The 15,000-nt window shown below is 41.8% G+C and overlaps 2 protein-coding genes across 2 annotated transcripts in view; one reads left to right on the top strand and one right to left on the bottom strand.

The window, feature by feature from the left end:
- Positions 1-5,324, bottom strand: part of kif26ba (kinesin family member 26Ba) — a 57,496-nt gene extending 52,172 nt beyond the window's left edge. The window contains exons 1-2 of the mRNA XM_087792986.1: positions 4,926-5,324; positions 425-814 (exon numbers count right to left, since the gene is read on the bottom strand). Of these exons, the coding sequence (XP_087649112.1) occupies positions 425-814; positions 4,926-4,985 (450 nt within the window). The 5' untranslated portion in view covers positions 4,986-5,324. The remainder of the gene's footprint in view (positions 1-424; positions 815-4,925) is intronic.
- An 8,476-nt stretch (positions 5,325-13,800) lies between these two features.
- LOC148076147 (PWWP domain-containing DNA repair factor 3A-like) overlaps positions 13,801-15,000 on the top strand; it is a 6,541-nt gene continuing 5,341 nt past the window's right edge. The window contains exons 1-2 of the mRNA XM_087793767.1: positions 13,801-14,237; positions 14,305-14,690. Of these exons, the coding sequence (XP_087649893.1) occupies positions 14,231-14,237; positions 14,305-14,690 (393 nt within the window). The 5' untranslated portion in view covers positions 13,801-14,230. The remainder of the gene's footprint in view (positions 14,238-14,304; positions 14,691-15,000) is intronic.

Below are 15,000 nucleotides of genomic sequence, written 5' to 3'. Positions count from 1 at the left end.
TGTGTTAACATGTGTGTATTAATATTTGTGTGTGTGTGTATTAATATAGGTGTGTGTGTGAACATGTGTGTATTAATTTAGGTGTGTGTGTGTTAACATGTGTGTATTAATATGTGTGTGTGTGTGTTAACATGTGTGTATTAATATGTGTGTGTGTATGTGTGTGTGTGTATTAATATAGGTGTGTGTGTGAACATGTGTGTATTAATATGTGTGTGTGTTAACATGTGTGTATTAATATGTGTGTGTGTTAACATGTGTGTATTAATATTTGTGTGTGTATGTGTGTGTGTGTATTAATATAGGTGTGTGTGTGAACATGTGTGTATTAATATGTGTGTGTGTGTTAACATGTGTGTATTAATATGCGTGTTATGTGTCATCAACTGTCACAGGTCAAGAGGTCAAGAGGTCAAAGGTCTACCTTGCTGGAACAGGGTCCTGGGATCAGCAGCTTCAGCGCTTGTCTCTTCAGCTCCGACAGACGGTTGTTGCAGTTTTCACACCAGACTCTCTCGCTGCCCGGAGAACTGCCGCTGCCTGAGGCCGGAGAACCGGTGCCGAAGCCCGGAGATCCACCGAGGGAACCAGGGGATCCGGTGCCGATCCCTGGTGAGATAGTCCCAGGAGACCCTGACAGGGATCCCGGGGACGAGATCCCTGACCCTGGGGAAGGGGTGCCGGTGGAGCTCGGCATGGAGCCGGAACCTTCAGGGGCGGGACGGGAGCCGGACCTGGAGGTCTCTTCGTAAGGCTTTCGGTACCAGGAGTCCGGGAAGTAGGAGGAAGATTTGGTGGGAGACGTGTCGGACATCTGAGGAGAGAAGATCAGCTTTACAGTCACCTGGAGTGAAGACCGGAGTGAGGACCAGAGAGAGAGACTGGAGTGAAGACCAGAGAGAGAGACTGGAGTGAAGACCAGAGAGAGAGACTGAAGTGAAGACCAGAGAGTGAGACTGGAGTGAAGACCAGAGAGAGAGACTGGAGTGAGGACCAGAGAGAGAGACTGGAGTGAAGACCAGAGAGAGAGACTGGAGTGAAGACCAGAGAGAGAGACTGAAGTGAAGACCAGAGAGTGAGACTGGAGTGAAGACCAGAGAGAGAGACTGGAGTGAGGACCAGAGAGAGAGACTGGAGTGAAGACCAGAGAGAGAGACTGGAGTGAAGACCAGAGAGAGAGACTGGAGTGAAGACCAGAGAGAGAGACTGGAGTGAAGACCAGAGAGAGAGACTGGAGTGAAGACCAGAGAGAGAGACTGAAGTGAAGACCAGAGAGTGAGACTGGAGTGAAGACCAGAGAGAGAGACTGGAGTGAGGACCAGAGAGAGAGACTGGAGTGAAGACCAGAGAGAGAGACTGAAGTGAAGACCAGAGAGTGAGACTGGAGTGAAGACCAGAGAGAGAGACTGGAGTGAAGACCAGAGAGAGAGACTGAAGTGAAGACCAGAGAGTGAGACTGGAGTGAAGACCAGAGAGAGAGACTGGAGTGAAGACCAGAGAATAAGACTGGAGTGAAGACCAGAGAGAGAGACTGGAGTGAAGACCAGAGAGTGAGACTGGAGTGAAGACCAGAGAGAGAGACTGGAGTGAAGACCAGAGAATGAGACTGGAGTGAAGACCAGAGAGTGAGACTGGAGTGAAGACCAGAGAGAGAGACTGAAGTGAAGACCAGAGAGTGAGACTGGAGTGAAGACCAGAGAGAGAGACTGAAGTGAAGACCAGAGAGTGAGACTGGAGTGAAGACCAGAGAGAGAGACTGGAGTGAAGACCAGAGAGAGAGACTGAAGTGAAGACCAGAGAGTGAGACTGGAGTGAAGACCAGAGAGAGAGACTGGAGTGAAGACCAGAGAGAGAGACTGGAGTGAAGACCAGAGAATAAGACTGGAGTGAAGACCAGAGAGAGAGACTGGAGTGAAGACCAGAGAATAAGACTGGAGTGAAGACCAGAGAATGAGACTGGAGTGAAGACCAGAGAGAGAGACTGGAGTGAAGACCAGAGAATAAGACTGGAGTGAAGACCAGAGAGAGAGACTGGAGTGAAGACCAGAGAATAAGACTGGAGTGAAGACCAGAGAATGAGACTGGAGTGAAGACCAGAGAGAGAGACTGGAGTGAAGACCAGAGAATAAGACTGGAGTGAAGACCAGAGAGTGAGACTGGAGTGAAGACCAGAGAATAAGACTGGAGTGAAGACCAGAGAGAGAGACTGGAGTGAAGACCAGAGAGTGAGACTGGAGTGAAGACCAGAGAGAGAGACTGGAGTGAAGACCAGAGAATGAGACTGGAGTGAAGACCAGAGAGAGAGACTGGAGTGAAGACCAGAGAGTGAGACGGGTGTGAGGACCAGAGAGTGAGACTGGAGTGAAGACCAGAGAATGAGACTGAAGTGAAGACCAGAGAGAGAGACTGGAGTGAAGACCAGAGAGTGAGACTGAAGTGAAGACCAGAGAGTGAGACTGGAGTGAAGACCAGAGAGAGAGACTGGAGTGAAGACCAGAGAATAAGACTGAAGTGAAGACCAGAGAGAGAGACTGGAGTGAAGACCAGAGAGAGAGACTGGAGTGAAGACCAGAGAGTGAGACTGAAGTGAAGACCAGAGAGTGAGACTGGAGTGAAGACCAGAGAGAGAGACTGGAGTGAAGACCAGAGAATAAGACTGGAGTGAAGACCAGAGAATGAGACTGAAGTGAAGACCAGAGAGAGAGACTGGAGTGAAGACCAGAGAGAGAGACTGGAGTGAAGACCAGAGAGAGAGACTGGAGTGAAGACCAGAGAGTGAGACTGAAGTGAAGACCAGAGAGTGAGACTGGAGTGAAGACCAGAGAGAGAGACTGGAGTGAAGACCAGAGAGAGAGACTGGAGTGAAGACCAGAGAGAGAGACTGGAGTGAAGACCAGAGAGAGAGACTGGAGTGAAGACCAGAGAGTGAGACTGAAGTGAAGACCAGAGAGTGAGACTGGAGTGAAGACCAGAGAGAGAGACTGGAGTGAAGACCAGAGAATAAGACTGGAGTGAAGACCAGAGAATGAGACTGAAGTGAAGACCAGAGAGTGAGACTGGAGTGAAGACCAGAGAATGAGACTGAAGTGAAGACCAGAGAGTGAGACTGGAGTGAAGACCAGAGAATGAGACTGAAGTGAAGACCAGAGAGTGAGACTGGAGTGAAGACCAGAGAATGAGACTGAAGTGAAGACCAGAGAGTGAGACTGGAGTGAGGACCAGAGAGTGAGACTGGTGTGAGGACCAGAGAGTGAGACTGGAGTGAGGACCAGAGAGTGAGACTGGAGTGAAGACCAGAGAGAGAGACTGGAGTGAAGACCAGAGAGTGAGACTGGAGTGAGGACCAGAGAGTGAGACTGGTGTGAGGACCAGAGAGTGAGACTGGAGTGAGGACCAGAGAGTGAGACTGGAGTGAGGACCAGAGAGTGAGACTGGAGTGAAGACCAGAGAGAGAGACTGGAGTGAAGACCAGAGAGTGAGACTGGTGTGAGGACCAGAGAGTGAGACTGGAGTGAGGACCAGAGAGTGAGACTGGAGTGAAGATCACAGACTGAGACTGGAGTGAGGACCAGAGAGTGAGACTGGAGTGAAGACCAGAGATTGAGACTGGAGTGAAGACCAGAGAGTGAGACTGGAGTGAGGACCAGAGAGTGAGACTGGAGTGAAGACCAGAGAGTGAGACTGGAGTGAAGACCAGAGAGTGAGGCTGGAGTGAGGACCAGAGAGTGAGACTGGAGTGAGGACCAGAGAGTGAGACTGGAGTGAGGACCAGAGAGTGAGACTGGAGTGAAGACCAGAGAGTGAGACTGGAGTGAAGACCAGAGAGAGAGACTGGAGTGAAGACCAGAGAGTGAGACTGGAGTGAAGACCAGAGAGTGAGACTGGAGTGAGGACCAGAGAGTGAGACTGGAGTGAGGACCAGAGAGTGAGACTGGAGTGAAGACCAGAAAGTGAGACTGGAGTGAAGACCAGAGAGAGAGACTGGAGTGAAGACCAGAGAGTGAGACTGGAGTGAAGACCAGAGAGTGAGACTGGAGTGAGGACCAGAGAGTGAGACTGGAGTGAAGACCAGAGAGTGAGACTGGAGTGAAGACCAGAGAGAGAGACTGGAGTGAGGACCAGAGAGTGAGACTGGAGTGAAGACCAGAGAGAGAGACTGGAGTGAAGACCAGAGAGAGAGACTGGAGTGAAGACCAGAGAGAGAGACTGGAGTGAGGACCAGAGAGTGAGACTGGAGTGAGGACCAGAGAGTGAGACTGGAGTGAGGACCAGAGAGTGAGACTGGAGTGAAGACCAGAGAGAGAGACTGGAGTGAAGACCAGAGAGTGAGACTGGAGTGAAGACCAGAGAGAGAGACTGGAGTGAAGACCAGAGAGTGAGACTGGAGTGAAGACCAGAGAGAGAGACTGGAGTGAAGACCAGAGAGTGAGACTGGAGTGAAGACCAGAGAGTGAGACTGGAGTGAAGACCAGAGAGTGAGACTGGAGTGAAGACCAGAGAGAGAGACTGGAGTGAAGACCAGAGAGTGAGACTGGAGTGAAGACCAGAGAGAGAGACTGGAGTGAAGACCAGAGAGAGAGACTGGAGTGAAGACCAGAGAGAGAGACTGGAGTGAAGACCAGAGAGTGAGACTGGAGTGAAGACCAGAGAGTGAGACTGGAGTGAAGACCAGAGAGTGAGACTGGAGTGAAGACCAGAGAGTGAGACTGGAGTGAAGACCAGAGAGTGAGACTGGAGTGAAGACCAGAGAGTGAGACTGGAGTGAAGACCAGAGAGTGAGACTGGAGTGAAGACCAGAGAGTGAGACTGGAGTGAGGACCAGAGAGTGAGACTGGAGTGAGGACCAGAGAGTGAGAGAAGAGCGAGAGACACTGGAGTGAATAAGACACCAGAGGATGAGGATCAAACAAAAGAGTGAGATCTACCGTCAACTTCCTGGACCTGCTGCTGACGGTTCTGTCCTTGGACCCGGACAGAGACGTCATGGTGAGGAAGAGGAGGATGAGGAGGATGAAGATCTGCTGCAGCGTCTCACAGGTTCTGCTCGAGCCTCCACTGACCACTGCCAATACTCCTCAGATGCTCGTGACCTGCAGGTCCAGCGACGGACGGACCAGAACCGAGCCTGGCGCGCGGGTCCAGTGATGCAGAACCGCTCCCAGCTCGCGCTCAGATCCCGGATCCTGGCCCCGCCCCTCAGTCTCCGCAGCCCCGCGACCAGCAGGTGCGTCCAGATCCTGTGGTTCTGGTCACGTGGTTCGACAGGACGAGTCCAGTCCGCAGAACCTCTGACGTCCTGTTGAGTCCAGAGGTGCCGCACATCTGGAGGGGGCGGGGGCTGCACCTGTCAATCACCAGCGCTCCTCCAATGACGCGACGGCGTCAACATCTGTCCTCGTGCGCGGAGTCATGTATGTTCACGCGCACACGGTCACGTGCTCGTCGTGAAGCTCGCGAGCGTGTTTTACGCTCACCTGGCCTCACCTCTGCGGTCACACAGCGCCCCCTGCTGTCGTCAGGCGGGGTCACAGTTCATTCAAGATCTTCAACATTTAATCATTTGTTCTTGAAAGTTTACTTTTGATCATTAAAAACATTTTCTTAATAAATTCATTTATTTTTACGTTTAATTTTAACAACATCGTTGTATTTTTTCGATTAATTGAATTTAATAATAATATTTTCAAAATTAATTATTTTTTTAAATATAGGTAATTATTTTAATTGCAATATATAAAACAAATTTTTAGTTCAATGTGAAAATAGTAGATAATATATCATATATAATCAATAACAGATCAATCATGTTTATGATGTTGACATTAAATGACAACAATAAGAATATTTAGAATTTAGATTAATTCAACATACGATTAAAATGATTTTTAAATTATTTTTAAATGATTTTAAAATGATTTTCAATGTAAACATGTTATGACGACACACATTAAAATGATTTTCAATGTAAACATGTTATGACGACACACATTAAAATGATTTTCAATGTAAACATGTTATGACGACACACATTAAAATGATTTTCAATGTAAACATGTTATGACGACACACATTAAAATGATTTTCAATGTAAACATGTTATGACGACACACATTAAAATGATTTTCAATGTAAACATGTTATGACGACACACATTAAAATGATTTTCAATGTAAACATGTTATGACGACACACATTAAAATGATTTTCAATGGAAACATGTTATGACGACACACATTAAAATGATTTTCAATGGAAACATGTTATGACGACACACATTAAAATGATTTTCAATGTAAACATGTTATGACGACACACATTAAAATGATTTTCAATGGAAACATGTTATGACGACACACATTAAAATGATTTTCAATGTAAACATGTTATGACGACACACAGGCACTAACACAACAACCACGTGACTCGTGGTTTTGATGTTGAGGTTTAAAAGCGTCGTGACTTGTTGTGTTGCTTCAAACACGAGCTTCACTCGATCAGCATCTTATCGAGCTTATAGATCATCACCTTGACAACGAGTCCCGCCCCTGCGCTCCTCCTCCGCGCCAGCAGGGGCGCTGCATGCTGCGGCGTCCGGTGCGCGCGCAGGTCTCAGCTGATAAACAGAAGTTCGTGGAGGTTCAGGTGCGACGAGAAGTTTGTTTTCTGGAGACTTTCTTGTCCTGGAGATGAAGAGAAGACACGTGTCCAGGTAGAGGTGAGTCAGACTCGATCAATCGAACTGTTCGAGCAGAAGCAGCTTCTTCATCCAGTCTTTAAAGTCACTAATGTTACTGAAGTACAACTGCGAGTATTACCTCCATTATTGTGTGTATTACCTTCATTATTGTTAGTATTACCTCCATTATTGTTAGTATTACCTCCATTATTGTGAGTATTACCTCCATTATTGTGTGTATTACCTTCATTATTGTTAGTATTACCTCCATTATTGTGAGTATTACCTCCATTATTGTTAGTATTACCTTCATTATTGTAAGTAGTAATACATTATTGTGAGCGTTACCTCCATTATTGTTTGTATTACCTTCATTATTGTTAGTATTACCTCCATTATTGTGAGTATTACCTCCATTATTGTGAGTATTACCTCCATTATTGTTAGTATTACCTTCATTATTGTAAGTATTACCTCCATTATTGTGAGTATTACCTCCATTATTGTGAGTATTACCTCCATTATTGTTAGTATTACCTTCATTATTGTAAGTATTACCTCCATTATTGTGAGTATTACCTCCATTATTGTGTGTATTACCTCCATTATTGTGAGTATTACCTCCATTATTGTGAGTATTACCTCCATTATTGTTAGTATTACCTTCATTATTGTAAGTATTACCTCCATTATTGTGTGTATTACCTTCATTATTGTTAGTATTACCTCCATTATTGTTAGTATTACCTCCATTATTGTGAGTATTACCTCCATTATTGTGTGTATTACCTTCATTATTGTTAGTATTACCTCCATTATTGTTAGTATTACCTCCATTATTGTGAGTATTACCTCCATTATTGTGTGTATTACCTTCATTATTGTTAGTATTACCTCCATTATTGTTAGTATTACCTCCATTATTGTGAGTATTACCTCCATTATTGTGAGTATTACCTCCATTATTGTTAGTATTACCTTCATTATTGTAAGTAGTAATACATTATTGTGAGCGTTACCTCCATTATTGTGTGTATTACCTTCATTATTGTGAGTATTACCTCCATTATTGTGAGTATTACCTCCATTATTGTGAGTATTACCTCCATTATTGTTAGTATTACCTTCATTATTGTAAGTATTACCTCCATTATTGTGAGTATTACCTCCATTATTGTTAGTATTACCTTCATTATTGTAAGTAGTAATACATTATTGTGAGCGTTACCTCCATTATTGTGTGTATTACCTTCATTATTGTTAGTATTACCTCCATTATTGTGAGTATTACCTCCATTATTGTGAGTATTACCTCCATTATTGTTAGTATTACCTTCATTATTGTAAGTATTACCTCCATTATTGTGAGTATTACCTCCATTATTGTGAGTATTACCTCCATTATTGTTAGTATTACCTTCATTATTGTAAGTATTACCTCCATTATTGTGAGTATTACCTCCATTATTGTGTGTATTACCTCCATTATTGTGAGTATTACCTCCATTATTGTGAGTATTACCTCCATTATTGTTAGTATTACCTTCATTATTGTAAGTATTACCTCCATTATTGTGAGTATTACCTCCATTATTGTGTGTATTACCTTCATTATTGTTAGTATTACCTCCATTATTGTTAGTATTACCTCCATTATTGTGAGTATTACCTCCATTATTGTGTGTATTACCTTCATTATTGTTAGTATTACCTCCATTATTGTTAGTATTACCTCCATTATTGTGAGTATTACCTCCATTATTGTGTGTATTACCTTCATTATTGTTAGTATTACCTCCATTATTGTTAGTATTACCTCCATTATTGTGAGTATTACCTCCATTATTGTGAGTATTACCTCCATTATTGTTAGTATTACCTTCATTATTGTAAGTAGTAATACATTATTGTGAGCGTTACCTCCATTATTGTGTGTATTACCTTCATTATTGTGAGTATTACCTCCATTATTGTGAGTATTACCTCCATTATTGTGAGTATTACCTCCATTATTGTTAGTATTACCTTCATTATTGTAAGTATTACCTCCATTATTGTGAGTATTACCTCCATTATTGTGAGTATTACCTCCATTATTGTGTGTATTACCTTCATTATTGTTAGTATTACCTCCATTATTGTTAGTATTACCTCCATTATTGTGAGTATTACCTCCATTATTGTGTGTATTACCTCCATTATTGTGTGTATTACCTTCATTATTGTTAGTATTACCTCCATTATTGTTAGTATTACCTCCATTATTGTGAGTATTACCTCCATTATTGTGTGTATTACCTTCATTATTGTTAGTATTACCTCCATTATTGTTAGTATTACCTCCATTATTGTGAGTATTACCTCCATTATTGTGAGTATTACCTCCATTATTGTTAGTATTACCTTCATTATTGTAAGTAGTAATACATTATTGTGAGCGTTACCTCCATTATTGTTAGTATTACCTCCATTATTGTAAGTAGTAATACATTATTGTGAGCGGTACCTCCATTATTGTTAGTATTACCTCCATTATTGTTAGTATTACCTCCATTATTGTTAGTATTACCTCCATTATTGTTAGTATTACCTCCATTATTGTGAGTATTACCTCCATTATTGTTAGTATTACCTTCATTATTGTAAGTAGTAATACATTATTGTGAGCGTTACCTCCATTATTGTTAGTATTACCTCCATTATTGTTAGTATTACCTCCATTATTGTTAGTATTACCTCCATTATTGTTAGTATTACCTCCATTATTTTAAGTAGTAATACATTATTGTAAGTAGTAATACATTATTGTGAGCGTTACCTCCATTATTGTTAGTATTACCTCCATTATTTTAAGTAGTAATACATTATTGTGAGCGTTACCTCCATTATTGTTAGTATTACCTCCATTATTGTTAGTATTACCTCCATTATTGTTAGTATTACCTCCATTATTGTAAGTAGTAATACATTATTGTGAGCGGTACCTCCATTATTGTTAGTATTACCTCCATTATTGTTAGTATTACCTCCATTATTGTAAGTAGTAATACATTATTGTGAGCGTTACCTCCATTATTGTTAGTATTACCTCCATTATTGTAAGTAGTAATACATTATTGTGAGCGGTACCTCCATTATTGTTAGTATTACCTCCATTATTGTTAGTATTACCTCCATTATTGTAAGTAGTAATACATTATTGTGAGCGTTACCTCCATTATTGTTAGTATTACCTCCATTATTGTTAGTATTACCTCCATTATTGTTAGTATTACCTCCATTATTGTAAGTAGTAATACATTATTGTGAGCGGTACCTCAATTATTGTTAGTATTACCTCCATTATTGTTAGTATTACCTCCATTATTGTTAGTATTACCTCCATTATTGTTAGTATTACCTCCATTATTGTTAGTATTACCTCCATTATTGTAAGTAGTAATACATTATTGTGAGCGTTACCTCCATTATTGTTAGTATTACCTCCATTATTTTAAGTAGTAATACATTATTGTGAGCGTTACCTCCATTATTGTTAGTATTACCTCCATTATTGTTAGTATTACCTCCATTATTGTTAGTATTACCTCCATTATTGTAAGTAGTAATACATTATTGTGAGCGGTACCTCCATTATTGTTAGTATTACCTCCATTATTGTTAGTATTACCTCCATTATTGTAAGTAGTAATACATTATTGTGAGCGTTACCTCCATTATTGTTAGTATTACCTCCATTATTGTAAGTAGTAATACATTATTGTGAGCGGTACCTCCATTATTGTTAGTATTACCTCCATTATTGTTAGTATTACCTCCATTATTGTAAGTAGTAATACATTATTGTGAGCGTTACCTCCATTATTGTTAGTATTACCTCCATTATTGTTAGTATTACCTCCATTATTGTTAGTATTACCTCCATTATTGTAAGTAGTAATACATTATTGTGAGCGGTACCTCAATTATTGTTAGTATTACCTCCATTATTGTTAGTATTACCTCCATTATTGTAAGTATTAATACATTATTGTGAGCGTTACCTCCATTATTGTTAGTATTACCTCCATTATTGTTAGTATTACCTCCATTATTGTTAGTATTACCTCCATTATTGTTAGTATTACCTCCATTATTGTAAGTATTAATACATTATTGTGAGCATTACCTCCATTATTGTAAGTATTACCTCCATTATTGTTAGTATTACCTCCATTATTGTAAGTATTAATACATTATTGTGAGCGTTACCTCCATTATTGTTAGTATTACCTCCATTATTGTTAGTATTACCTCCATTATTGTTAGTATTACCTCCATTATTGTAAGTATTAATACATTATTGTGAGCGTTACCTCCATTATTGTTAGTATTACCTCCATTATTGTTAGTATTACCTCCATTATTGTGTGTATTACCTTCATTATTGTTAGTATTACCTCCATTATTGTGAGTATTACCTCCATTATTATGTGTATTACCTTCATTATTGTTAGTATTACCTTCATTATTGTTAGTATTACCTCCATTATTGTAAGTATTACCTTCATTATTGTTAGTATTACCTCTATTATTGTTAGTATTACCTCCATTATTGTTAGTATTACCGCCATTATTGTAAGTAGTAATACATTATTGTGAGCGTTACCTCCATTATTGTTAGTATTACCTCCATTATTGTTAGTATTACCTCCATTATTGTTAGTATTACCTCCATTATTGTAAGTATTAATACATTATTGTGAGCGTTACCTCCATTATTGTAAGTATTACCTCCATTATTGTTAGTATTACCTCCATTATTGTAAGTATTAATACATTATTGTGAGCGTTACCTCCATTATTGTTAGTATTACCTCCATTATTGTTAGTATTACCTCCATTATTGTTAGTATTACCTCCATTATTGTAAGTATTAATACATTATTGTGAGTGTTACCTCCATTATTGTTAGTATTACCTCCATTATTGTTAGTATTACCTCCATTATTGTTAGTATTACCTCCATTATTGTGTGTATTACCTTCATTATTGTTAGTATTACCTCCATTATTGTGAGTATTACCTCCATTATTATGTGTATTACCTTCATTATTGTTAGTATTACCTTCATTATTGTTAGTATTACCTCCATTATTGTAAGTATTACCTTCATTATTGTTAGTATTACCTCTATTATTGTTAGTATTACCTCCATTATTGTTAGTATTACCGCCATTATTGTAAGTAGTAATACATTATTGTGAGCGTTACCTCCATTATTGTTAGTATTACCTCCATTATTGTTAGTATTACCTCCATTATTGTAAGTATTAATACATTATTGTGAGCGTTACCTCCATTATTGTAAGTATTACCTCCATTATTGTTAGTATTACCTCCATTATTGTAAGTATTAATACATTATTGTGAGCGTTACCTTCATTATTGTGAGTATTACCTTCATTATTGTTAGTATTAACTCCATTATAGTGAGTATTGCCTCCATTATCGCGAGTATTACCTTCATTATTGTGAGTATTGCCTCCATTATCGCGAGTATTACCTTCATTATTGTGAGTATTGCCTCCATTATTGCGCGTATTACCTTCATTATCGCTCGTATTACCTTCATTATCGCGCGTATTACCTTCATTATCGCGCGTATTACCTTCATTATCGCGCGTATTACCTTCATTATCGCGCGTATTACCTTCATTATCGCGCGTATTACCTTCATTATCGCGCGTATTACCTTCATTATCGCGCGTATTACCTTCATTATCGCGCGTATTACCTTCAATATCGCGCGTATTACCTTCAATATCGCGCGTATTACCTTCAATATCGCGCGTATTACCTTCAATATCGCGCGTATTACCTTCAATATCGCGCGTATTACCTTCATTATCGCGTGTATTACCTTCATTATCGCGCGTATTACCTTCATTATCGCGAGTATTACCTTCATTATCGCGCGTATTACCTTCATTATCGCGCGTATTACCTTCATTATCGCGCGTATTACCTTCATTATCGCGCGTATTACCTTCATTATCGCGCGTATTACCTTCATTATCGCGCGTATTACCTTCATTATCGCGCGTATTACCTTCATTATCGCGCGTATTACCTTCATTATCGCGCGTATTACCGTCATTATCGCGCGTATTACCTCAATTATCGCGAGTATTACCTTCATTATCGCGCGTATTACCTTCATTATCGCGCGTATTACCTTCATTATCGCGCGTATTACCTTCATTATCGCGCGTATTACCTTCATTATCGCACGTATTACCTTCATTATCGCGCGTATTACCTCAATTATCGCGAGTATTACCTTCATTATCGCGAGTATTACCTCAATTATCGCGAGTATTACCTTCATTGTGTTTTTGCTGGAAAAACACAATCATCTTAAGCAACATCACATGACGTCGTCGTCACAACTGTTTATTTTCAGTTGAATCTTGTTAAATTGATCTTCAGATGTTTCAATCAAGTATTTGTCAATAAAAACATTTGGTTTCAGGGCAGGTGCATCATGGGAGGTTGTAGTTCTGTGTACTCTGTTGATACGTTTGAATCATTAATATCTTAAGTTCTGATGACAAGATGAACGTGTTGTTGAGGCTGAAGTCAGATGTGTTTGAATAAACATCTGTGTTATATTAACCAGCCTCTCAGTAACCCTGGCACGCTGGGACTGACTAACTCTGCAGCAGTGAAATCATTGACATTTTAAAGTCAAATATTTTGAATGAAAAACAATTGTTTACTCAGATGTTGTTGTTGACGTGTGTTCTCCTGCCTCAGATCACCTGACCACACACACCTGACCACACACACCTGACCACACACACACACCTGACCACACACACCTGACCACACACACACCTGACCACACACACCTGATCACACACACACACCTGACCACACACACACCTGACCACACACACACCTGACCACACACACACACCTGACCACACACACACACCTGACCACACACACCTGACCACACACACCTGACCACACACACCTGACCACACACACACCTGACCACACACACCTGACCACACACACACCTGACCACACACCTGACCACACACACCTGACCACACACACACCTGACCACACACACACCTGACCACACACACACCTGACCACACACACCTGACCACACACACACCTGACCACACACACACCTGACCACACACACACCTGACCACACACACCTGACCACACACACCTGACCACACACACACCTGACCACACACACACCTGACCACACACACCTGACCACACACACACCTGACCACACACACACCTGACCACACACACACACCTGACCACACACACCTGACCACACACACCTGACCACACACACACCTGACCACACACACCTGACCACACACACACCTGACCACACACACACCTGACCACACACACCTGACCACACACACCTGACCACACACACCTGACCACACACACACCTGACCACACACACACCTGACCACACACACCTGTCACCGGACCACACCTGTCACTCATGTGGTCCCGGACGGTCCCGCCATGAAGGGTGAGTAGAGGGTCTTGGTCTCTGGTTCCTGCACAGAACGTTCCCCGTTGACGTTCGTGTCCGTCAGCTCGACTCCGGAGTCGCCTCAGAGGTCGCGGCGACATGGAGTCCCCGCCGCAGAAGGTCGTGGAGTCCCCGCCGCAGAAGGTCGTGGAGTCCCCGCCGCAGAAGGTCGTGAGGTCCCCGCCGCAGAAGGTCGTGAGGTCCCCGCCGCAGAAGGTCGTGAGGTCCCCGCCGCAGAAGGTCGTGAGGTCCCCGCCGCAGAAGGTCGTGGAGTCCCCGCCGCAGAAGGTCGTGGAGTCCCCGCCGCAGAAGGTCGGACCGCCGTCATTCACGCTGAAAAGAAGCCGCGAGCAGAAGCTTCTGACGTCCACGCCGGTCGGCGACCCGCTGACCCCGCCTCGCTCGCCCCCCCCCCCCAGAGACGAGTGTGAGACGAAGATCCTGAGGACGGTGAGGAGCCGAGGGTTGAGATCAGGATGTTCTCGTCGAGGGTGTGACGCCAGAGAAGATGAACCTGAAGATGATTGATTTGTTAGCGATCATTGATCAGTTCTATTGATTACTACTGTCTGAAGAGGTTTTCTCTGTAGAGTCTCGTGACGAGTTTACTAGAAGTTTAATGAATTAATTAAAATAAACGTGTTAATAAAGATGGAAACGAAGGTCAGTCCGTCAACATTGAACCGTCCACGCTGCAGAAAGGTCGTGACCCCTGATGTCAACTGTCGTTGAATAAAATTCAGGTCATGCAGTTACTGTA

The sequence above is a fragment of the Callionymus lyra genome, chromosome 6 (genome assembly GCF_982586985.1).
Source record: "Callionymus lyra chromosome 6, fCalLyr1.hap1.1, whole genome shotgun sequence".
Classification (NCBI taxonomy): domain Eukaryota; kingdom Metazoa; phylum Chordata; class Actinopteri; order Syngnathiformes; family Callionymidae; genus Callionymus; species Callionymus lyra.
This window is presented reverse-complemented; position numbering and strand designations above follow the sequence as displayed.